Genomic DNA, 24,149 nt, shown 5'->3' with positions numbered 1-24,149 from the left:
AGCACAGCCAGACGTAGGTCTTGTCACAGAGCCCGAGACTCAGCCCCCCAGAGTCCACACCAGGTGGACGCTGGGGGGTGGATGGGGTGACCGCGGGCAGCGGAAGGGGGCGCCTGGCCCACCCAGTGGCTATCTGGCCTCCCCAGAGTACCCTGGTGCTGGATGGGCCCTCATTTGAGCAAGGAGGGGGAGGCAGGCATGGGGAGGCCCCCGGCCCACACCGGAGCTGTCGGCCAAAGGCTTTCAGCACCCGAGAAGGGCTCGACAGCGTGTTCGGGGCTGTGGCCGAGTAAAAAATGAGTGGGGCCCTCACATGTGCTGCACAGCCATTATTAATTAATGGAACTTCAGCGAATATTGTTCTAACTAAGACAGAATTGAAAAGAAAACAAACAAAGGGTATGTGGCCATTCAACATCGTGAAACATAAAACAACATTATAGAATGCCATGAACATATGTCCCCACGTACTTGTGATGAATCAAACAAAAATAGCAAATAAAGTGCTGGAGGGAAGGCTGGCCTGTCAGGCCTGGCCTGTTGATGGAAGAGACCGGGGCGCTGGGGCAAGGGGCAGGCCCTGGAGCCCAGTGACTCATTCTCAAAGGGTACAAGGCCCGCAGTGGTGGCCACACGGGGTCTGGTTTCTCCCGGTCTGTGTGCAAGCTGCTGCAGTAGCAAGATGAAGCCATGCTGGAGGCTTCCAGCTCCCCTATCCTGCCGGGCCACCAGGGGTACCCTCGGGGGCCACCCCAGGGCCAAGGCAGGCCCGCTTAGCAGACTCAAGAAGCAGGCTTCTTCTGGGGTGAGTACCTGAGTCTGGGCTGTTGGGGGCCTGTGAGAGCTGGACGACTTGCAGATTGGGAACAGAGGCAGGGGTGGCAGGGAGGTGGGGGTACCTGAGGGCAGGGCCGGGCTGTGGCAGGGCTGGGGGCGGGTGTGGGGAGCGGAAGCTGATGGCAGAAGGTTGGAGGGCAGGAGAAGCCTTTCCAGGTGGAGGGAGACGCATGGGCCTGTGAGGGGCCATACCGCAAAGGTGCCCTGGTTTCTGGGCCTGTCCTCCAGCACTCCCGTCCCACGTGCCCTTTCATGCCATATCTCAGCCATCCCTCTGGGCCCCCTGCCCCACCCTGCCAAACTGCAGGCCCTGGGAAGCAGGGACACCAACATTCCCGCTCGCCTGCCAGGCCTCTGTCGGGGAGGGGCTGTCGTCAGGGCGTGAGAGCCACACAGGCATCACGTCCTGGCACCCCTCTTGTCCTCGGGGCCCTGACTTACCTCCACATGCTCTTCTCCGTGGCGAGCCACGGCCTCCTCCTCTGACAGCCCCACACAGCCATACTCCAGCGGGGTGAAGACTGTGGTGGGGACCTGGAAAACAGGTCCCAGGTGACGTACCCCCCTGGGTACCCAACGCTGAAGATCCCTACTCTGGGGCCCAGAGAGCAAGAAGCTCAGGCCAGGTCCCTGGACGTGCTGGCTGGCAGCCTGCGAGAGGGGGTGGGGGGCGCCCTCACTTGCTCCGGGGCCACACCCACAAAGCTAACCCTCACACACGGGGGCACGTGCATGCACACCCCCGCGCCCTCCCCCCCACCCCGGAAGAGCTGCAGCTGTCTCCAGGATGCAGCATGCTGGAGGGCAGAGGGTACTCACATTGTCGTAGTCCATCACGTCTGAGGACTGACCGCACAGCCGCTGTGCCAGGAGCTTTCCTGCCATTATAGCCGTGGGTGTCAGCTCGGGCCGCCCCTGATGCACGGAAGGAGCCCGGGCTTACTTTGGCACATCTGGGGGGGTCTGTGCAGGATCCCTGCCACCGCCCATGCCTTCCTAGGGAGGCTTCTCCCTTTCCGAAACCCCCAAAGGCTGTCTGTCTCTGGACGCCAGGGCCCTGGACAGGTTTGCTTGTTCTGCTTCTTCCCCCTGCCCTGCTCCAGGGAGACAGCTGTGGTTACGGCCCCCTTCCCTGGAAGAGCAGGTGAGCTGCCAGTGAGCCCAGCCACACCACCCACCCTCACTTGTGGCTTCCCTCTGAACCCCTTCTTCATGTTGGTGACCTTGGAGAGCTGCCCTCATGACAGAGCTCCAAGGAGATCCCGCTCCTATTCAATCGTCCGCATTAACCAGGATGCATCTAAAGTGGGCCCTGGAAGCATTTCATGTGCTCCTGACACACAGCTTGGCTTGCACGTCACAGTCCATTACAAATCGCAATCCAAATGCCGTGCTGCTGGAGGCCCCTCCGTCCCAGGGTGTGTCCTGCTCCTGGAGCAGGGGGTGGCACGGCCCCCGGTGTTCCTACACGCGTCGGCCTGGGACCGGCTGCCAATCACCTCTGCAGCAGCAGGAAATGCAGATGTTGTTTGACATTCCAGAAATGAATAGAGATCCGCAGAGATAAACTCGTGAAAGCAGCCCATGCATTCCACCGGGCCTGACTAACTGTGGAAACGTCCATGCGCACAGCACACAATATGGCACTAGACAATGGCCGCCCCGCCCGCCTGCTGGACTCTTCCGCACCTCACGCCAGACCACTGGGTGTTAACTCTTTGGACTGCCCAGAATGACCTTTCCAACTGAGTGGATTTAATAATTCAATAGACATTGCCTTTGTGTGTACTATTTCTGGCAACACAGTCTGAAATACTATGGTTTCCGCTATGTCGGCATGAGCCCTGCTGCCGATGGCTCTCCGCCTCACTCAGCTCCTGGGGCCCGCAGAAAGTCCGCTATAATATGAGCGGCACTCCCTCCTGGGACCAAGAGCGCTATCTTGGGCCGCAGCGCCCACGATGAACACCGAAGGTGCCAAGGCAGAGTGCCACGTCCCCACTGCCAGAGATCACACGAGTAGCAATGCTGCCCGGTCTAGCGGGCACATGAAGCCACTCACTTCCGTCCACACCAGCAGGTCAACTAGATGGTCAGAGGGGACTCAGTGGGAGGAGGGGCCAGAGCTCTGACCACATGCCCCAGCAAGCTGTCCCTGCGGTCTTGCCTCCAGTTGGTCTGCTCCCCACACACCATTTCATGAGCCTGGGCTCAGGGGCAGCCTGAAGGACTCGAGTGGCGGCCCCTTGGCTCATATGTCAGCACTGACCACGGCTAGTGGGTGACCCTTCTGGTACAATGGGCACAGCAGAGGCCATGTTGTCCTAACAGGAGGGGTTTGTATGGAGTCAAGTGTCTGCAGGACAGACCTGAGCCAGATGGGTAGGCTGGCCCCTCAGGAACAAAGGGAAGGCCCAGCCTTTCACGGCCTCCTGCCCTGGTCCGTCTCCATGAGTGTGCCAAGCTCTCCGGGAGACCCACCCATCATGAGCTGCAGCAGAGGCTGAGGGAGGGATGGTCCCGTAGCACTGGGGACAACTGCCACCCGTATCCCCTCAGCTCCGGGATGCCCCACTCAGGGACCCACTTGCCGTAGATACTGGCTCCCCTTACCCCCAGGCATTTCCCAAAGTGGGGTCTGGGGTGTGCGTGGGCAGGGCAGTGCTTGAACTCTTGGGTAGGCACAAGCATCCTCGCTGAGCTCGCCTGGGCCTCTGCCTCGCTCTGCTCCTCCCTCAGGTCTCCTTGACCGCCACACTAAGCATCTTCTGACATCTGCCTCAAACGGTTCACTTACTCACTTCTCATCTGTGACCCCGACCAGAATGTCACCACGAGGGCTAAGACTTTTGTCTGTTCCTGCAGCAGCCAGAACCCAGAAAAGTGGCTGGTGCCAGAACACATCATGGCGGGTTTAACAGCATCCCCCAAATTCACATCTGCCTGGAACTTCAGAATGGGACCTTGTTTGGAAATGAGGCTCTTTGCAGATATAATTAAGGAAAGAATTGAGATCACCCCACTTAGGGTGGGTCCTAAATCCAATGAGGGTCCTGAGAAGAAAGAAACAAGGACACACACACACACACACACACACACACACACACACACACACACACACGATGCTGCAGGTCCAAGTCTGGAGTGCCCCCCCCCCCCCCCACACACACACGATGCTGCAGGTCCAAGTCTGGAGTGCCTGACAGATGAGGACATGTCCTCCCCTAGAGGCTTCGGAGGGAGCAAAGCCCTGCCCACACAGACTTCTGGCCCCCAGATTGTGAGAGAATACATTTCTGTCGGTCTAAGCCACTCAGCCTGTGGTGATCTGTAATGGCAGCCCCAGGAAACTAACATGTCCATGACACTGGCAGGACTGGCCACCAAGAGGCCTCCTGGGGTCTGGAGGGTCTGGCGCATCTCTCAGGCTCCTTTGGCCAGGGCCCCTCCCAAGCCACCTTCCTTGGGCCATGCTGCACATGTACAGGACAGGCCGACTGCTCCTGAGGCTTTGGGAATGTGGGGGTCCCACGACTGACCAGCCCTGACAGGGCCATGAAGAGGGGAGGGGCGCCAACCAGATGCGTCCCAGGCTGGGGGCAGGGCTTCCGCCAAGGACTCACAAGGGGAGGAGCAGGGAGGCCTGGTGAGTAGGGCTGTGTCCCCGTCTGACAGCCCAGTCAGGGAGAGTACTGACCCCTCCACAGATGAGAGGATAAACTGAGGCGAGGAAGTCAGGCCCAGTGCTGCAGGGCCAGATAGCCCCAAGGCTCTGCCCAGCAGCAGCATTTCTAGGGCTCTGTACCTCCAGCCCACCTTCAGGAAGTCGAGGCCCATGTTGTGTGCAAACAGATGTCCCTCCCTCAGAGCTGACATATGGGGAGGTGCACAAGAGGAATTTGTTGATGGCGCTTTTAGTTTTTAAGCCTTCCCCACCCCCCTTTGCCCCATAGAAAGGAGGAACATTCGAGCAAGCAGAGGCTGGTACCCAATCCTTCCCAGAACTTGGGTCTAACAGTACTTGGGGTTTGGCCCAGAGCCTCTGTGAGCCTCGTTAGGTCCCCGAGGCCCAGCCGGGGTGGGGGGATGGGGTGGTGAGGCCAGGTGGCAGGTGCAGGCCGTACCTCTGCTACATCTCCGATGGCATAAATGTGGGGGATGGAGGTGGTTTCCTGAGCATCGACCAGGATTTTCTGACTGTTGGGGTTGATGTTTACTCCAGCCTTCTCTAGATTCAGACTTCTGGTTTCTGGAATTCGACCTGAAGGAAATAAAGAGCAAGGCTGAAAGACTTTTAGGAGTTCCAACTGAGATTCCTTGGTTTATTCAGAACGCTTCTCAGCATGCCCACTTGGAATTGGTAAAACATCAAGTGCAACAATGTCTAGGGGCTCCCGGCCTCTGTGGCCTCACATGCACACACGAACATATACATATACGCATACACCCCCACACCTTTATTTGCAAAGAATCAATGAGAGGATGAAGCAGGATGAAGAGGAACAGAAAGGAAGGGAAAGGGGTGGAGGAAGCAGATATGGGGACAAGACTTCTCTAAACACATCCTATGATACAATTTTGATTTCTTAAATCAGGTACATTTCATATACTCAAACAACAAAAAATAAAAATGGAAAAAAAAGTTCCCATAACTTGTAAATAATCTGAAACAAATGGGCCTAATTATATGCAGTTGACAACCCAGCACATACAAAGATAATTCGCTCAGGAGACTACGGCAACCCATATTTCCACTGCACGTCCTAAAACGATTATATTCTAACAATAAAGCTGCAGACAGATCTTACGTGCCGTTTGAAAAAGACAGTTAAAACCTCGTAAAGTCAAATTTGAATTGGAAATTCGAGTCTTTTTTTTTTTTCAGTACAAAGTTCCTATGGCTCTGACCACAGAAAATGTCTAGAAGTAGCGACGACCCAAGAGTATGCGCGCCCCATCCCTGGACGGTGACCTCAATGCTTCCCCACCGCAGGGGCAGGTTCTGGGAGGCAGCCCACTTCAGGCATGGATGCCTTGTGGACACAGCAGAGCGTGATCAAAGGTCACCATAGCCACAGCTGCAGACACATGACAGGGCCTTGCAGCCTCTGCAGGCATCAGGCCCTGAGGGGAAGACACGGAATATACACCACCCGGGGCCTCTCACAGAAACTGTGGCTCCCACCCTCTGCTTGCATTTTCCAGCGGGGCCGGGGTGTGTGCTTGTGTGTGTCTCAGTCTCTGTGGAGCGTGCCTGTGGGCCCCAAGTGAGCCGACAGCCTGCTGAGTCCCCACGTGGCCCTTCCCTCCCACTCTGTCCGTGACCCCGGGGTTTCCCACCCTCCCACAGGTTGCTTTTCCTGCAGGCTCATACTCAGGATGGTGCTTTGTGGTGGATCTACACTTCTATCCTGCCACCAGATTGGTTCTGTGTGAATAGGCTGTGGCCTTGTGTCCCCAGAGTTGGGCAGCCGGACATCCTCCAGAGCAGGCGGCGAGAATGCATGGACTTAAGCCCTGCTCGGGGTCTCAGGGCAGCCAGCGCAGGGGCTGAGTAAGTGGGGCTAGAGGCCCGGCCTTGGCCAGCTCCACACTCCAGGCCCTTAGCTCCTCCTCTCGTGGCACCTGGCCAGCAGACATCCCCAGCTCAGAGACCCCTAGAGACGGACAGAAAGGCAGAGCCCAAACCACACACCATAGCCATCCTTGGGTGCAGTCATTTGGGCTAATCCTGATGAGCAACTCTGGGGTGCAAAGCCAGCAGGGGCTGGGCATGGCGGCACCAGCCTCCCTGCCAGGCTTCACACGCTTCCAGCCCTGGGCCTTGTCACAGCTGAGCTGCCAGCAGAGGTCCCTTTGTCCCCTAACTCAGACAATGTGGCCTCACTAAGCTAAGGGGTGGCAAAGGCAGCTCATCCTGCTGGGCCCTGGGAGGGCAGTGGCAGCCCCTCGGGGCTCCAAGAATGCCCTGAAGGCAAAGATGAACAGTGTCAAAGGCACAGTTCCCACAGCTCATGGTGGCTCAGATACACAAGAGATCGGGTAGTGGGTGGTACCAAGCTGAACATCTGGAAGACCGAGTCCTGTGAAAGGGAAACCTTAAGTCTCCAGCTGCTCTCCCAGAGTGGGAAGTCAAAACACAGAGACTCGACTAAGCCGTGCTTCTCAAGTTCATGGGGAGCGGGCTCCGGCCTCTTCACTCTGCCTGGCCGCAGGAATCAGATGTTGGGCGGGCTGACACCCATCGCCCAGAATACCAGACACCGGCGACGCGACGCGACATGAGGCTCTGGAGGTCCCTGCCTCCTGACGCCACCGACGCCGGCCCTAGTCACATGAACGGAGATGCATGAGCATGCAGGGTGCAACAGGGCATGCTGGCCAGTGTCCTGCCTGGAGGAGGCAGCATGGGGGCCCAGGCCTGATTCCTGAGCAGGGGATCCAGCTGGTGCCTGGGAGCTCTTGTGCACCTCGGAAGGGACTGGAAGGTGCTGGGCCTCAGCAAGGAAGGAGATGGGCCTCAGCAAGGAAGGAGATGGGCCCAGTGGGCAGGCCTGGTGGGGGTCTGCTGGGTGGGCCGAGAAAGTCCCTGCAGGCAGGGGACTCACAGCTGAGCCCTCAGGCTCCTCCCCAGACTCCCAGTTCTGGGGAGCAGGGCATACAACAGCTTGCCAGGCCCACGACCTCCTGGCGATCGATCACTCCAGGCCAAGGCTGGAGCGTCCGAAGACGAAGCTGGCTGCCTGCAGACCACTCCGCTCTGACGCTGGCCACACTGCACTCCTGCCCGGCTGGTCCTGGGAGGCCAGGAGTGTTTCCTTGTGCCTCCTGGTAACCACGGTAACCACACACCTCACAGATGTCAGTCTAACCACATCCAAGGTCTCAAAGAATATAAAGATAAATTTAAAAGGAGTAACAGCAGTGGGGGTAGACAGAATATGCCCAACTTGTGGAAGGCACTCCATCGATGCTTCTGGAATGAACAGCGAAGGAAGAGAGAGGCTGCCCCAAACAGTCAGAAACAGCCTTAATTAAAAGGGCAGCCATGGGCACTTTGGGTTTTGGAAGCCGTGCTGGCAGGGCATGTGTCGGGGAGGCCTGAGGTCGACAGGGGGCCCAGCTCCACCCAGGCACCCCATTCTGTGGGCCATGCCACATAGCTGTGGTAGGCCCCGCCAGCTCCATGGGGCCACAGCCGGGAGGCGGGCCTCACTGAGCAAACCACCTGGATAAGGGTCATGGAGGAGGGACAGACATACCCCATGACCCTCAAAGTTCTGTTGCCTTGTGCTCAGAGCAGAGTCATGTCTCCCCACAGGTGCTGGTGGCCCAGTCAGATGGTGTGGGGCCCCTCTCAGCTCAGGCCTGGAGCCCCCAAGGAAGGCAGAGCATGGGTGCTAGGGTGGGGACCCAGTGGCCAGCCATGCAAGCAGGGCAGCTCTGGTCCCATGGATGATGCCCAGTCCAAGTCAGACGTACATGGCCAGAAGCAAGACCCAGGCAACATGCAAAGTCTTCTCCCTCACCATTTTCCTCTTATGCAAAAACAAAGGTAGGACTCCTCAGGTGATTCGGGGAAAGATGGGTGCCTCCATGGCACCCCCCCAACCAGGTACATCACCCTGTATGTCGCACATGGTGCTTTCCACACCCCCAGCAAGCCATTTGCTCCATGCCCTGCGGGATCTCTTGCTCCCTGGGGCCTCGGCTCTTTGGCACCCAGCTCGGGTTTGCCAGCGCTGCTGAATGGCTTCCCTGGATTGGCTCCTGCCATCTCTGCTCCCTGGACACACGGGGATGGGGATGGCAGTCTGTCCACATGTCGGTTTAGTTCCTTGGGACAGTCCTCAGAGGAAGGCCAGCCAGCCAGGTGGGGCTTCCCCGGCCCAGGGCCGGGAGCTGCGCCTGGGTGGAAGGCTCCTTCTGGGGCTTGCTCCTTCCCTCCAGCCGATGTTATAATTTCCCCTTCTTTGATTGCCAGTATATTTACCAGTGAAATTAAGGACTTTGGGCCACGTTTTCAGTAGCTGTATTTCCTTCTGTGAACTGCCCGTTCCTTGCCTTTTTTCATTTATTTATACAAATCTCCATGACTTGATTGCCTTCTAAGAGCTTCGCATATGATACGTGAATGACATTCCATCATATTTACCGCAAATGAGGGCATTAAGATTCCAGATGCAAACATGTTCTCACTTCCCCCTTGGAGGCAATGTCCAAATAAATGTGTGGATGGGCCCTTGGAGCTGCTTCCCTCACCAAGCTCAGCCTTGTCTGCCGGTCTCAGTCCCTTTAAGGGACCATGTGATCCCTGGTGTCACCAAGGTAAGACAGTCCCTCCCTCGTGGTGCCCAGCATCCAGGACACCCGAGGGCCCTGAAATGGTGCAGGAAGCCGCATTCAGCCCTGAGAGCTCCCGGGGCAGCTGGACCAGGCCAGCCCTCCCCTTGAGGCACTGGAGTCCCACCAGCTGCCGCTACGGGCCCAGGGAGGCAGCCCGGCCACCACACTCACCCAGCCAGCTGGAGGAGGCTGGAGAAAGCTGGAGGTCAAAGACTCCCCAGATGGCGGCTTTGGTCATTCCTACCTGCACAGCTGGGCCCAGGGACACAGACAACTGGACACATGCAGTTTCCTGGGCCTCTTTCTGCCCCATGCAGGAAAATGGGCATTCCCTCCAATTTCACGCCTGCCTAGAGCACACGTTCCGACGAGTGAAGGGCAATCCGTGTAATGAGGTAAGATTTAGGTGTCAGCCGGAGTATGACAGAGCAAATGAGGGGCTCTGATCACGCAGAGGGAGTGAGTGCCAGGAGGATGGGGGTCCAGGAGGCCGGACCAGCAGCTTCCCGCAGGCTCACGGAGGGCCTGAGCACCCCTCCTGGGGGGCACATGCGTGGCCCCGCAGGGCCAGCCACTCCCCCTAGGCTGGCCTGTGGGACACCCCGGACCAGACGCAGAAGGCGGAACTCACACCTTTGGTACCCCTAGTCAGATCCCTTGAGGCCTACCTTTTAAAAAATTTATTATGTGTCTCTTGTCATCTTTGAGACTTTAGGGGACAGAATAACAACAGCAAAGGGCTCCTTTTATTTTCTCGAATGGTCCCTTCTACAAGAGCCCCAGAACCCCAGCCACAACCTTAAGTCCCCCAAGAGCAGGGCAGAGGACCCGTCCTGCTGCCCTGGGGCCTAAGTAGGGCTCAACGTTTGCTGAATGAATAAGTGAACCCTAGCATGACCTGAGGCTTGTGGCTTACTGTGACCACCAGCACCTGCCACTGCCCCCCACCACCCCGGCCATCCTGATGACACTGCTCACCGCTATCCCTCCCTCTCCTCCCCCCTCCGAAACACATCATGGGCGTTGCCTATTCAAGCCTGTGCGCAGCACTGACAACACATAAAATAAGCTCACATGGGCTCCTAAACCCCCACAGCCAGCCCTGGAACTTGGTGGAGCCTCCAGCTTGGGCCCAGCTGCAGCTTGGTCCACGGGAACCCCCAGGAAGGAACACGTTCCCTGGCAGGTAGTAATTATTGCTATAACAATTACAAATGTCAATATAACCTTCTTGCTGCCTGATGGCTCCCAGTAGCACTTGCAAAATTTAGCTAGTGCACATTAATGCATAAAAACGATGCCTATTTACCTTTAGAAGCATTTTCACTACAGCTTTCTTCTTTTTCTTTTTAAAGCAACTGGCTTCGACCAAGTTCTAACCATAAATATTGAGTTTGACTTGGTACAAAGACCATGAGGGCGAAGGCAGGCTGGCCTGGGTCTGAGGACTGTGGGGGTCAAGGTGACCCTGGACACAGGCAGGAGCCGGCTCGCAGGCCTGGTACTGCTCTTGGCCCTGTGGCGGTGCAGGGCATCCCAAGCAGAGGGCAGAGGGCTGGTCTGTTAGCCCGGGCGCTGCCTTCCCACTGCCCTTGCCTGGCCTCTGCAATGGGTTGGTGCCACGGTGAGCCAGAGCTGAGATAAATGACAGCCACCGAGTCAATGGCGCTGGTTCACAAGCAGGGGCCACACGGTGTGGTGGGGAAGGCCGTGGTCTCAGGCCCAGCCACTTCTCTTGGCCTGTGGGAGGTGCCTACAGGAAGAGCTCCATGAACGTCCTCTTTGCCTCCAAGAAAGCACACCACATACACAAACAGATCTAAGTCTCTCTTCACGTTGCTAGTTACACACTTGACGTTTACACTGAAATAAAAAGGTGTTGGCATATGAGGGGCTCACAAGCAGAGCAGTGCTTCTCTTCAGGCCTGGACGGCGGAGACAGGTGGGCCTTAGGTGAGCCGGGGGGTCTGCGTGTGGGACAGGTGGTTAGGTCACTCCGAAGTACCCCCTGGGAAGAACACGGCCACACGCAGCTTCCTACAGCCACAGCAAGACACAGGCCCAAAGAACAGGCCCGGTGGCCTTGGACTGGGCTTCTCTCAACAAGGTCGCACCCACGCTCTGCCTGCCGGCCCGTCTCCAGCAGCCCAGCGCCAGCTGTGGAGAGCCTGGGTTCTCACAGCTGTCAGGAGGCATGCGGGTCCTGGACTGCTCCATCCTTCGTACTGGACTCAGAGACCCCTGCCCATGAATGCCCAGCCTCGGGGGCTCACTTCCCGTTTTGCCCCCATTTCCCAGGGCTGCTACCCGGCACTCGGGGGCGGGGGGATATTCCACAAGGACTCGAAGGGGGGTGTCTGTGGCATGGAGCCATCAGCTGACCAAGGTGGCCTCCTGGAAACCGGAGCCAGCAGTCCCCATGGTAGAGAGGGGAGCCCTGGGTTGCGGGCCCCCCCCAGGCAGATGCACTCCACTCCCTGAGCACCGCAGGCCCCCTCATTGTCTCCAGGATGCCACCACCTCCCTGGCTGTGGTCCATGGCCACACTCTGTGTAGTTGGGCTGTACATGGAGTGGGGTCCTCAATATGGGGGTTGGATTAGAAGCTGGAAAGCCGGGGGGGGCGCCTAGGTGCCTTAGTCGGTTGAGAGTCTCTTGGTTTCAGCTCAGGTTGTGATCTAAGGGTGGTGGGATTGAGCCCCGCTTCAGGCTCCGTGCTCAGCGCGGAGTCTGCCTGTCCCTCTGCCTCTGCTCCTCCCACCACCACCACCCCCGTGCTCTCTCTCCCAAATACATAAATAAAATTTAGAAAAAAAAAAAAAAGAATTTGGAAAGCCAGGCCCCCAGTGCCTTCTGGCTCTATACCATTTTAGAGACTCAGAAGTTATTTGTGGGTTTTACACACAGGTGGGCAACTAGACAAAGTCCGAGGAAGAAGAAAGAGCTGATTCCTAACAGACCAAGGGGGCTGCTGAGGCGGGGCCTGGACAGCCCTTCCCGGCACCCCAGATGGTGGGAACACCAGCCGTCTGGGCCTTCTGACCATGGGCAGGACTCCTGTGGCCCAGGGAGGGATACGCCAGAGCCTCCACCCTTGCCTCGAGAGGGGGACAGGAAACCTTCTAGAGCCCAGAGATGCTGAGGGGCACGAGACGGTTTTAGGGGCCGGCTTTCCCAGGGCTTTGCTCCAGAGGCCCCCAGTCCAGCCTCCGAAAGAAAGTTGAAGTTAAACCTCAGCTGAGCGCCAGCTCACGCGCAAGCGTCCCCTCAGCTGCCCCATCCTGCCCCTGCTCCCCCCCGCCCCCCACGACGGCCGAGGATTCAGGCCACAACTGGTTAACTGCACAGGGTGAATTCGAGCCCGCGGCGCTGCGCAGGCTGACTGGCTTCACTCAGCACTGTAATCGGCACATCTGCAGACAGGAAATCCTCCTCGCTGCGAGTTCCCAGTCTATTATCTGAGACACCTGGTGTGGGTGGGTGATTCAGAGACAAACAATGAGCCGGCCCCCTGCACAGCAATTAACTGCTTTAACTGCTAATGTGTTTAATCCACCACGTGGAGATCAAGGCTGGGCCGAGGAAGAGGCTCCGAGTCCTCCCGGGCTTGCAGACTGCTGGGCCCACCTCGCCATTCCTGCGCATACTGTCCTCACCAGCTGTGACCGAGGCGCCAGGCCCAAGCTCAGCCCCATGGAAGCTCCTTGCGGACCTCAGCGTGTGTCCTCCGGACACGAGGGGCATCCTTCCCCTCCTGTTTTTAACACTCGTCAAAACCCAGCTTGTGTGCACACAGCGCTCGCTACTGCGGCAGGACGTATGGTCTGGGAGCTGTTTGCTGTGCCAGCCCTTCAGCCCCCCGCCCTCTCCGGGGGTAGGGGTGTTTTATTTTAACCTCCTAGATCGGATCATCCTTTATTGGGAGCAGAAATGATGCTTGGTTAAAGGCTTATGGGGTAAACCAGCAGAAAACATTCCCAGTTGTTAAACTGGGAAGTGGCTCCTGATTGTTTACAAAACCTGGCCCAGGAGCGAGCAGCGAAGTCAGCACATGCCCGTACAGCCCCAGGAGGCGTGCCAGAAACCGCCGCCGCCGCCGCAGCGCCGCCTCAGGGAGCAAGGTCAAAGGCCAAGGACTGTGAAAGCTTCCACCCCCAGCATCAATCACGTCGGGCAGACTGTCTGGGGGATGCTCTTTTTGAAAATACAGAAAATAAAACGGACTCCTGCAGAGGGGAGAGCAGGCAGTGCGCCAGGGGCCCTGCACGTCGCCCACCAGGGACCTGTCTGGAAGCTGGGCGGACCTCGAGGCTTTCCGACGGCACAGGCCCTTGCCCTCTGAGCCACTGCCATCAGCGTGGGCTTAGGGGATGGCACATGGGCATGAGTGTTTGCCTCTGTCCAACAGCGAGAGGAGGGATGTGGGTGTTTGGGGTCCCCGAAGTGATATCAGGGGACAAAGGAAAAGGCTGGGGGTGCAGATGGGAAGGGAGAAACTTGCCACTTCACCTTTTAGAATGGAATTTAAGACAAATGTCAATTTACGCTTCCGGATCGGAAATGGTTATATAATCTTTCGCAGTGTTCAACAAAATAAACCTCCAATTTACTTTCACAATTTGAACAAGAATATCTCCTGTGGCTGTTTACTAAATTCTGGGCAAGAGGCACTACATTAACTGCAAGGCATTTTCCTTGCTCCTTAGAGCTGCTCGTGTTGACCACACACAAGGAAGAGCTCGGACTCCTCCAGAGTTTGTCATGGTCTGACTTCCAAGCGTTCTGAGAACTCAGGAAAACCAGAGAGGCTTCTAGGAAGTCCACTGCTCTGTGATGCAGCCCTGCTCCTCCCGGGAGCCTCACTGCAGGGCATGCTAGGACCAGGCCAACCAGGTCCTGACAGACGCTGACGTGACTGCCCCTCTGAGCACTCAGCAGACATTCGGTTAACTGACGTGGAGGCAGATGACGATTCTGACAGCAACACAGATTCCGAGCCCGGGTTCACAGAGGAGGGACAACTGGCCGGGCTCAGCGCAGAGAGACCCCGGCGAACTGGAAATATCGAGAGAAAGGAAGACGCAGGGGGCTTAGGGAAACGAGATTCCAACCCTAGAGGATGCAGCTGTCAAGGTGGGCACGATGTCCGAGCAGGTGTGCTGCAGTTGGCCCCAGAATCCGTTAGCCCTCTGCGACCAGACCCCAACCACAAGCAGGCTCACGATGAACACAGTGAGCTCTCTGCTCTTCCCGCCTGGCTCCTGGCCAGGGTGCCTTTCCTCAAAGCCCATGTCCCTTCCCTCAGACCAGCTGAGGCCCAGGCCCTGGGCAGGCGTCTCCCCCACTGCATCCCTACTCTCCATCCTGCCCCTTGGGGTGCAGGGAGCAGCCAGCCTGGGAAGGAGTATGTCCGGCAACGTCAGCAATGGGTTAATTCTGCCCAAGGCCTCTGCCCCATCACTGATGCCATCTTTGGAAATCTGCAAAGTGTGACTTCCACAAAGGCCAGTTGGGCATCCACTCCTGCAGAGCTCAAACCAACCCCCCTGAAGTGATGGAAATGACGCCACGGGCTGTTATGATGGCCCAAGAGGTGTGCTGTGACAGCTGCCCCCCCTCCGAAAGCCAGCAGGGTGAGGGGAGGCCTGGCAACAGCAGGAAGGGGAGGCGGTGTTGCTGCCCTCCGTGGGGCTCACGTGTGGCTCAGCGCACCCTTACCTGTGGCCCACAGGACAGTGTTGAAGGTGCCCATGTCCTCCTTGCCGGAGGTGAGGTCCTCCCAGGTAACCTGGAGCTGGCCATCTGGGAGCCTCCGCACTCTTGAGGGGGTACAGCCTCTCAGGAACCGGGTGCCTTGAGAGGCCATGTATTCTGTGACCAAGGAAGACATTTGCTGCAAAGCACAAGAGAACGTGCTGTGAGGCCCAGGTGGCAGTGAGAACGTCCACTCCTGATGACTGTGAGAAGAAAAGGACGTGGTCTCCTGCCTGCTTGAAAAAGCCCTAGACGAGCCCAAGAAAGGTCCATCCAAAGGAGAAGGTCCAAGGCCCCGCCTCTGCTGCTATGTGGCCTCAGTCCACCCCCACTTCTGGGTCCCCTTGTTCTCTGTGGAAGTGAAGGCTGTGCTGGGACAGCATCTGATGCCAGCTCCAAATCCGAGGACCTGGGGCCCTTGGGTGAGGATGCACTTGACCTTTGGGCTCTTCTCTACATGCCGATTAACTAAGTCTTCACTAAAAGCAATGACAAACACCCCCTTCCCCGGGAGGCTCTGGCCTGGCCAAACGAGATGGCACTTGACTCCAAACCTGCTACCCCTCCCTCCCCACCCCGCATGCTGTCACCTCCTCTGCCACTGGGGAGTTGGGACAGTAGGGGGGGCCCCTCTGCTCCCCACCAAGATATACAAGGTAGCAGGCATGGTGGGGGGGGTGGGGGTGGCCAGGGCATCTGCTGAGAGGGCTCCCTCCTCCCAGCCTAGAAAGCTCTGCACCCCCTGACTACAGATGGGGGCTCAGCTCCTGGGGCTGCTAGGGAGGCTTGTACAGGTTAGAGTCTTAGTTGGACACAGCGTTTTCTTTGAAGAGAAAATAAAAGCCACTGTTTAAATCCTCTGGTGCCTGCTCATTTAGAAACATACACCATGAGGAGTCCTGCCTGTTCAGGATTGTCACACCAGTCACGAGAACACAAGTGTAGGCTGCTGATTCCTCTGGACGCCTGACAAGCCTGGAGTCTCTGTCCCAGTCTGGGGGGGAACTACTGGGCCCAACTGAGCCAAGGGGCCAGACCACCGGCCCTAGGCTGGCCACCAGGGCTGCACATCCTTCTGAGGCAGGGCCTGGGCCACCCGGCCTCACCACAGCGCCATGTCCCAGGGCACCCCCTCTCGTCGGTCTCCCAACTTCTGCCTGGGCTGGAAGACCAGTCTTCTGACTGGTCCTCATGCCTACGGCCCCTCTGCTTCACAGGCCTTGTCCTTCTCTGTGTCCTGCAGCGTGGCCTAGTGCGGCTCCCTTCTGCTGCCCGGCACACTCCACACATGGCCCGAGGCATGGAGACCTTCCCTGGATGCCGTGGCCCCACTGTGGACACTTAGTACATGAGTGTAGAGTGAAGTGAAAGAGGGGCGCCTGGGTGGCTCAGTGGTTAAGCTTCTGCCTTCGGCTCAGGTCACGATCAGGGTCCTGGGATCAAGCCCACAGCGGGCTCCCTGCTCAGCAGGGGATCTGCTTCTCCCTCTCCCTCTGCCTGCTATTTTCCCTGCTTGTTTGTTCTCTCTCTCTCTCTGACAAATAAATAAACTCTTAAAAAAAAAAAGATAAGAAAAGAGAAAAAGAAAGCGCGTGGCCCCACACAGCACCGAGGGCCAGGTATCCGAGTCCGCCGGCTGGGGTGGGGCTGGGGGCAGGCCCACTCCTTCCCTCCGCAAGAGCTCACCAGGCTGGAGAGCACTGACAGACAGGGGTCTGTCTTCCTTCTTGGGCACGTTAGAGGGCATTTTGACACCTTCACAGCAACAGCCCCAGACTTCGGTTTTAACAGGTGACTTTTCCTTGAAGAGTTTTAGTTAAAAAAAAAAACCCAGCAAACCACGTGCTCCTGACATGGATGCCTCTGCCGTGAGCAGGGGTGTCTATGCCCCAGACGCGGATCAGGAAAACCTGTACTCTTCAGACCCCACAGGGTGGCCCTCTGAGCTCCTGCCACGCCTGACAGGCAGGCTGCATGAAGTGCTGGCCCCATACAGTGGACAGGATGTGGAACCGGCGGGGCCCCAGAGGCTGTGGGGACGCTCTGAGTGCTCAGGGTGGACCGCCGGCCAGGAGAGCCACCATAGTGCTCGTCCTGACTCATAAATCACATCTTTTCAGTCTCTGGTGGGTGACTAGGAAGGCAGCCAGGGGCTGCCCTCTCCTGAGGTGGTCATGCAGGGCCTTACCAGTCTAGCACCTGCTTCCTCACCTGGTGCTGCCCCTGCGGAGGTGGCACCTCACTCAGACACCAGAGGGGCTCAGCAAGGGAGATGGGGGACAGCGAGTTAGCTGACACATGCTTTCTGCTTACTAATGGAGTGACTAGAAGGGCTGACCCAACCCTGTGGTCTGTGAGGCTGGCCTGGCGTGCCCACCAACATCCCTTTGGTCCGGGGGGCATGTTGCCGCACGTTCCATGGGCCAGCCCTTCCTTCCACACTCTGGCAGGTGTTTTCTACTTGAGGAACAATCTCCTTACTCAAGGGCCAGCTTCTAAAGACTGAGACTTCACTGCCAGACCACACCCACACCTGCCTGGGAAAGAGCACAGGGTGGGACCTGGGGCACACGTGGCCATACCTGGTCAAAGCCCCGGAGGGGGATGCTTCTTATCATGACGGTGGTGTCCAGTCCGAGCCCGGTGAGGAAGCCAGCACACTCCAGGGCCACATCTGCCAGAAGCTAAGAATGCTAATGGATCGTGACATCAGGAGCCAAGGGGCGAGACCCCCAGTGCCCTGGCCAGCCACCCACTCCCCCACCAATCTCCCGTCAGCCTGGAGGAGGCTCCCAACAGCAACACAAAGACCCCCTTCCACCCCATCCCCCACCGCCGACCTCATAAACGCCATGTCCAAGGTGAGGTAGGGACTCTTGTAGCCACGGGACGTGGGCACCCTCCAGTACCCAGGGCCCAGGTGGCTTCTGCCTCCATGGGGCATTTGTCCAGGCTCTTGGCAGTTTAATGTCAGCCTTTGGTGCCTGGCCCTACCGCCCAACCCCCAAGGGGTCTGAGTAGCCACAGAGAGAAGAGTCTTCTTGGCGAAAGAAACGCAACAGCGGCCCTCGACCCACGTTCCCAGCTAGCAGTCCCAGCTGTCACCTTCCCTCTGCTATCCCCTCTCCTGACCTCAGATCCTCCCATGGCTCCTCTCTTGACCCTCTCTGGTGTTACCGCTCCCTCTGAAGGACCGGGCCTGGACGGGGCTGCTCTCCAGGGAGCACCACCTGCCTCACGGCTGTATCCAGCTGGCCCGACAGGCTCAGCCGTCTCAGCGTGCGGCTCAGGAAATGCCTCCAGGAAGCCCTAGCCTCAAAGGTCAACCTCAAATTGTCCCCTGAGTGCAGGTCATCTGCACTGAGTGGCCCTGTAAGTGCCTGGCTCCAGGCAGCAGACGTCCTCCCTGCCGGAAGGGAGGGCCGTGGGGGAGGGGCTGTAGGAACCGGGTATCCACTCTCAGGACTGTGAGCGCAGCCGGCTGTCACCTGCATGCCCGCAAAGGATACAGCTGGCCCCGACCACCAACCTGTTAGAGGAATGGACACAGACAGAAAGAACGGTGAGTCCCACACGTGGCCCACCGTGGCCCACGCGCAGCTGTCCTGACTGGGGCCTCCGCAGGGGGGACGGGGCCCTTCAGCTCTCTGGGGGTGCCTGGTCAGTTGACGTGTCACTGTTGATGAGTCAGCTGAGGCTAACTGTTCAAACAGGTTGTCCCAAGGCACAAAACCCACTTCCCAGAGGCTCTGACTGTGAAATAAATGACAAACACAGTGTCGCTGAATCAGAAAATTGCCTGGTGGTGAAGGATGTGAGTGGTCAGTGACAGAACAGCACATGTCCCGTGAAGGGTCCTGGGAGTGCGATCAATGCAAAGTCCACAGGCGTGTGAAGAAAAGTCCCATTAGAACAAGGGGAATGGTTTTCCTTCTGTCCTAATGTAAATTCTGCCAATGGGGTCCCTCCAGATCTTCGGCAGCCAAGATGGAAGCAGACAAGCTTTGCAGGACGGGGAGGGCACGGGACAATAGGGAGGCTTCTGGGAAAGCAGCAGCTGGGGCCAGAATATCCTCAAACCGTGGAAGGCCCGCATGTACCTGTCCAGCCCCGCCACACACGGGCCGGGGCCAGGAGAGCCAGCTCCCTGCAGCAAGGATGAAGGCACCTGGGGGCAGAGGGAGACACAGGACACTGGGACCCAGCTCCACTCTGCACGCATGAACACACACGCACACAAGCACACATACACATGTGTGCGCAGAACCTAACACGGAATGAAAATTCCCGCCCAGGTGGCAACATGTGGGTGGGCTTGTCAGATCACCCCTTCAGCCTTTGAATAAGAGGAGCTGATGTAAGGATGGATAAGCCCAATGTCAGCACTAATCCCGGCAGGTACTAATGATATAATTCCATTTCAAAAAGCAGTATATCCCGTGGAATACTGCTGCAGGTGCCCTGCGGGAAGCAACTGCACATGGCTTCCTCTCGGGGGCTGGGGACAGAACTGGGCTGGAGTCATGTTTGGGGCAAGTGAACAGAGCTCACCATGTGAAAAAGTTGAGAGGGACCCTGGGCCCCACAGCTGGTAGGAGCACCGAGAGGCACTCAGGGCCCCACACAGGCCTAGCAATGTCTAAGAGACAGACATGTTGGCGTACGTGCGTATCCACGTGTGTACGTGGCCACACATACATGTAATAGGTAGGTCTCTGTGAAGCGACGTTTTCAGAATGACATATCCTAATGTCTTTTGTACTTGATGTATACGGTGAACGGTACAGGCTTTTCTTTTAGACGTGAAATTCTGAGTTACTTAAAATGCAAGCAGAATTTAACTGCTTTGAACATCCCACGAAGTTGGGTAAAAGCGTCAATGCCAAACACGCAGTGCCCTTTCCTCCCTGTTTCCAGTGGTGGCCATGGCGCAGGCCGACTGCCTCTCAGACAGCCACAGCATGCAGGTACTGGGGGAACCCCTCTGTTGGACAATGGGGCTGTCCCGGCCTGTCTTGGAGCCTTCCGGCCTCTGTGAGGTGGACCCTCCAGCAGGAGCCAGCCGGCTGCCGGCCACAGCCTACAGGACAGCTCCAGATCCTCATGTCACATTGCTGAGGACACAGGAAGGCAGTCTCCTGATTTTGGCAAAACTGGCTTATTTCTGCAGCCCCTGGGGCCCTCCCTAAACCTCTTGCACTATGTGGATGGGGAGTTGGACAAGGAGGTAGAGCAGGCGGCCAGGCAGCTCCTCCCACGGAGCCACCTCAGTGCTCTGGGCCTCCCGCTCCCACCTCCCAGTCACGGGGGCCCACCATTCTCAGGCCACCAGCTCTGAGTTACCAACAGAAGGCACATCTGGGAGAAGGCCGGTGCCAGCTCAGCCATTCCGAAGTGGGTGTCCTTGACCACATGTGTAGAGCTAAAATCTCATAAGCAAACAAGCGTCCTGCCTTCTTGAAGGTAATTTTGGGTCTTGCCTTTGTGAGCAAGGATTATCAACAATATTGGTTTTCATTCCATCCCTGCCCCCAATTCATCAAATAATCGTTATTCTTTGCAGAATGCAGAATCCAAGAACTCAGAGAACTCCCTTCAAATGAGCTGAAGTAGGAAAATGCCAAAGCAAAACCAGACAGACTCTGGAGCCTCCAGATCACGAGGGGTAAGGAGGGCCGGAAGAGGGGCTCTGGTTTGTTTTTATAGGTACCCTTGAAACTGTAGACAAGTCCCTCTGGCTGCTGAGGGGACCCCTGGCTAGGAAGAGGGCCTGGGAACCATGGGGCCGAGGCTGGCTTCCAAGGTGCAGGGACCAATGTCGGCCCTGGTGAGCCACAGGAGGACAGGGGTGCTGGCAGCAGCGGAAGTCAGGACCAGCTTGTCGGATCTGGGGGGAGGGCCTGAGTGAGCCTCGGAGGAATGGAAACACTCGCCTTGTCACCGTATTAAGAGACCCGGACACAAGGGCATCAGCCCACGCGGGCAGCCGCCACCCTACACCCTGGGAGCCCCTGATGCAGTTGTACGTGTGTTCTGGGCAACTTAGCTCTCTGTGCCCTCCAGTGTGCAAACATTTCATGCGAAGCTATCACTACCGTGGGATTAGCCTAATCACAGGGCAGGCTTTCTCGTTCAAAATCTGAATGGGGGAGGAAGCAGAAACAAAAGCCTTAATTCAGACCCATGAAGCCGCAGCTTAAAGAGCCCTCCACCTGCCTCTCGAGTTTGAAGGCCCCTGATCCGCTCCCTTAGGGGAGCACCCACACAAAGTGAGGGCCTCATGGCAGGCACCTGGCTCCTTGGCAGCCCCACCAGTGCAGGAAATGCCAAGCGGGCTGCCGAGCTCAGGTGCCCCAGGGAGGCAGCAGGGAGTGTGGGGGTCCCCAGGGCCTCCTCCCCAGTGGGGGCTGGCTCCAGGCTTGCCTGGGATCTGCCAGCCCCATCCCACCCGGGTCCGACACTGGGCCCACCTCCACCCAGCCAGAGCCTCTCCGTCTGCCTTCCTAACAATGCCACCCCGAGGAGCTGTCTTCCTCAGCCCCTGGGCCTGGCAGCCATCAGGATATGCCAGGGAGATGGTCAGCGGGGCTTTACAGGCTGGTAGCCAAGTCTTAGGCAGATAGCCGGTCTCCCTTTTGCTGGACACAAGGTGTCACACTAAATGAACGTGGACATTAAGCAGGAAATGAGAGCATTCACAGCAATGAGTTTTCCTAACCAAATAGCTGTGGTTCTTTGCATGATAAAAATTTATATCCTTCCCGGGTGTGCCCGGGTGGCTCAGTCGTTAGGCGTCTGCCTTTGGCTCAGGTTGTGATCCCAGGGTCGTGGGATCGAGCCCCACATCAGGCTCCCTGCTTCGCAGGAGGCCTGCTTCTCCCTCTCCCACTCCCCCTGCTTCTGTTCCTTCTCTCGCTGTGTCTCTCTGTCAAATAAATAAATTAAAAAAAAATTATATCCTTCCCTTTTGCACTCAGGGAAAGAGAAAAATGATCACAATACCTAGTTAGCTTCCAGACACAAAATAAGGGTCCAAAAAAAAAAAAAAAGAGCTCCTTCCAGGACCAACTCTGAGAGGCAGTGTTAAATCAGCCCAAGTTACAGAAACACCTTGCCTCACAGAGCCCCGGGCCCCAAGGACAGAGGGCCGAGCTGTGCAGCTGTAGCAGGGAGGACCCACCTGGGCCGGCGAGTGGGAACAGCGGTGTGGCAGGCCAACGTGGGGAAGAGCTGCCCCTAGGGCGCTCTGGTCTCATTCAAGTCCTCTGCTGCCAGAGAAAGGTGGTGGCACGGAGGTCACCCCAAAGCTGCCAGCTCAGAGCCCAGCTGTGCAGAGAGTTGGCCAGCAGACCTGGAGTGAACCCCAGGCCGGAATGCTGACTAGCTGCGCCAGGGAGCCGAGGGGGTGTGGAGCAGAGTGACCTCGATTCTCCACCATTAGGGTCCCCAAATGGTTGCAGGGTGTGGGGACCTGAGGATCCTGGCCCCGGGCAGGCTGGAAGGCCAGGCCCAAGTCCCAGCCAGGACGCCCAGGTCCAGAAGGCCTGGAAGAGGAGGTAGCCCTCCAGCTGAGTGAGCCAATATCACCAGGCTGTGGGATCAAAGGCAGGGCCAGATTCCCCAGGGCCTGCCTCCCTAAAGGCACTGTGGGGAGTTGGCCCACCTTTCTCCCTTCCACCCTTCCTCCATCTGCCAGGAAGCTGCTGGGCTGGACATCTGGGACAGGCAGGGCTGCACGCCATCTCTAAGCCTCCCCGTGCAGGGCAGTGCACTTCCTCTGCCCCCCCCCCATTTTCTCCACTGGTGGTCAATAGTTCCTGGAAGTGACCATTATCCCCCTGACCGTTCCTTCCGAAGGGGCTCCTGCTACCTGCCCAGGGGACTCTGTTTTTCCCCCAGAATCCTCCTCACTTCTTCAACCTGCCCTGGATTACACAGAAAAAGGAAGAAGCAAGAACAACAGAAATGTTGAACAAGCCAGATACAAAGCTGGCGTTCAGGAGGCCGAGGCTGAGTAGATGCCAATCTCATGGTCCCACCTCAGGCCAAGGGTGTGGCTCCGAGGGTCTGGGCCACCAGGGCGCCCCCGGGCCCCGGCCTGGCATCACAGGGCCCTGCTCGCAGACTTGGGAGCTCGCGCTGCATATGGTGGAAGTTTCCACATGTGATCTGTTACCTCCGGGGTGCCAAGCCGGGCACCCAGCTGTGTTGTGAAGGCTGTTTCATTCTTCCCACCAGCTGGGCTTGGGCTTCATCATGCCCTCTCTGCCACCTGGCTAGCCCTGGGCTCCCCAGACCTGGATTCGAGTAAAGACATGTCTGTGAGGCTGAACACCTCTGTGGCCACCGGGGTCCATGCCTTGAGGGGACAAAGCCGTGGAACCACCACGGAAGGCTGAAGGGCCGCAGGCCCCACTAAGGGCTACTGGTCACTGTGCCCAACTCGGATGCACCCTGAAAGGTCTCGGATACTGCCCATGCCCCAGCACGGGGAGGGATGCAGGGAGAAAGAATGCACAAGGGACGCGGAGCCTCTGATGGGCCATGAGGAGCTGGCCGGCGGGGACCGCACCCGCTGCAGACGGAGGCCAGCTCGCTGGGTGCCCTCCAGCACTGGCTGTGCCTCCCATGGCACTGAGCAGAGATCCCCCCCCCCCCCACCGGCTGCGGGAGGCACTACAGGGCCGGGGGGCAGCCCTCAGGTCCATATTAATTTCAGCTCCATTTTAAAGGCGAGTTAAAATAAACACAGGGAATATTTATAAGGCAAATAAATCTGGCAGAAACAGCCCCTCCAAGTGTGAGCGGAGGCCTCCCTCTCAGCCCCAGCCCAAGCTGATAAAATACAGAAATGCTACTGTAGACCCTCCGGGCTTATTTTGACTACAGCAGAGGAATGCAGCATGTAAACACTGCCTCCCATATCACACTGTTACAACTTGCATTAACAGCACCGGACAAAAGCCACATTTTCACAGAAGCATCGTACAGGGATATATCTCCAGCTTAATTTTTAAAAAAAACCATTTCCTCACATAAATCATGCTCAGAACGAGAAACGGGTGACTGATACATTGCAAACACTTTTTTTCTTAAACAATAACATACCTAGATTCCTTCTAAACGAAAGAGCTTTTTTTAAAAAAAAAAATCTTCTAAATGTTTTTTTCCTGAAAAAAATAAACACAGCACTTTCTTTCCTGACCGAAAGAT

The 24,149-nt window shown here is 57.4% G+C and overlaps 1 protein-coding gene across 5 annotated transcripts in view; it reads right to left on the bottom strand.

The window, feature by feature from the left end:
* The window catches only part of TXNRD2 (thioredoxin reductase 2), a 48,388-nt gene that overhangs the window by 3,994 nt on the left and 20,245 nt on the right, over positions 1-24,149 (bottom strand). For all 5 annotated transcript variants that reach the window (XR_003607712.2, XR_003607713.2, XR_003607714.2 and 2 more), the window contains exons 9-14: positions 18,446-18,465; positions 17,519-17,610; positions 14,901-15,075; positions 4,962-5,098; positions 1,657-1,752; positions 1,279-1,371 (exon numbers count right to left, since the gene is read on the bottom strand). Coding sequence is in view for 1 of the 5 variants with exons in the window: in XM_028094788.2 (XP_027950589.2) it covers positions 1,279-1,371; positions 1,657-1,752; positions 4,962-5,098; positions 14,901-15,075; positions 17,519-17,610; positions 18,446-18,465 (613 nt within the window). In the remaining 4 variants the exon portion in view is untranslated. The remainder of the gene's footprint in view (positions 1-1,278; positions 1,372-1,656; positions 1,753-4,961; positions 5,099-14,900; positions 15,076-17,518; positions 17,611-18,445; positions 18,466-24,149) is intronic.

Source organism: Eumetopias jubatus, unplaced genomic scaffold (assembly GCF_037043125.1).
Source record: "Eumetopias jubatus isolate StellerSeaLion01/CBP00866 unplaced genomic scaffold, mEumJub1_p1.0 scaffold_16, whole genome shotgun sequence".
Lineage (NCBI taxonomy): Eukaryota > Metazoa > Chordata > Mammalia > Carnivora > Otariidae > Eumetopias > Eumetopias jubatus.
The sequence above is the reverse complement of the archived record's forward strand: the minus strand, read 5'-3'. Positions and strand labels throughout refer to the sequence as shown.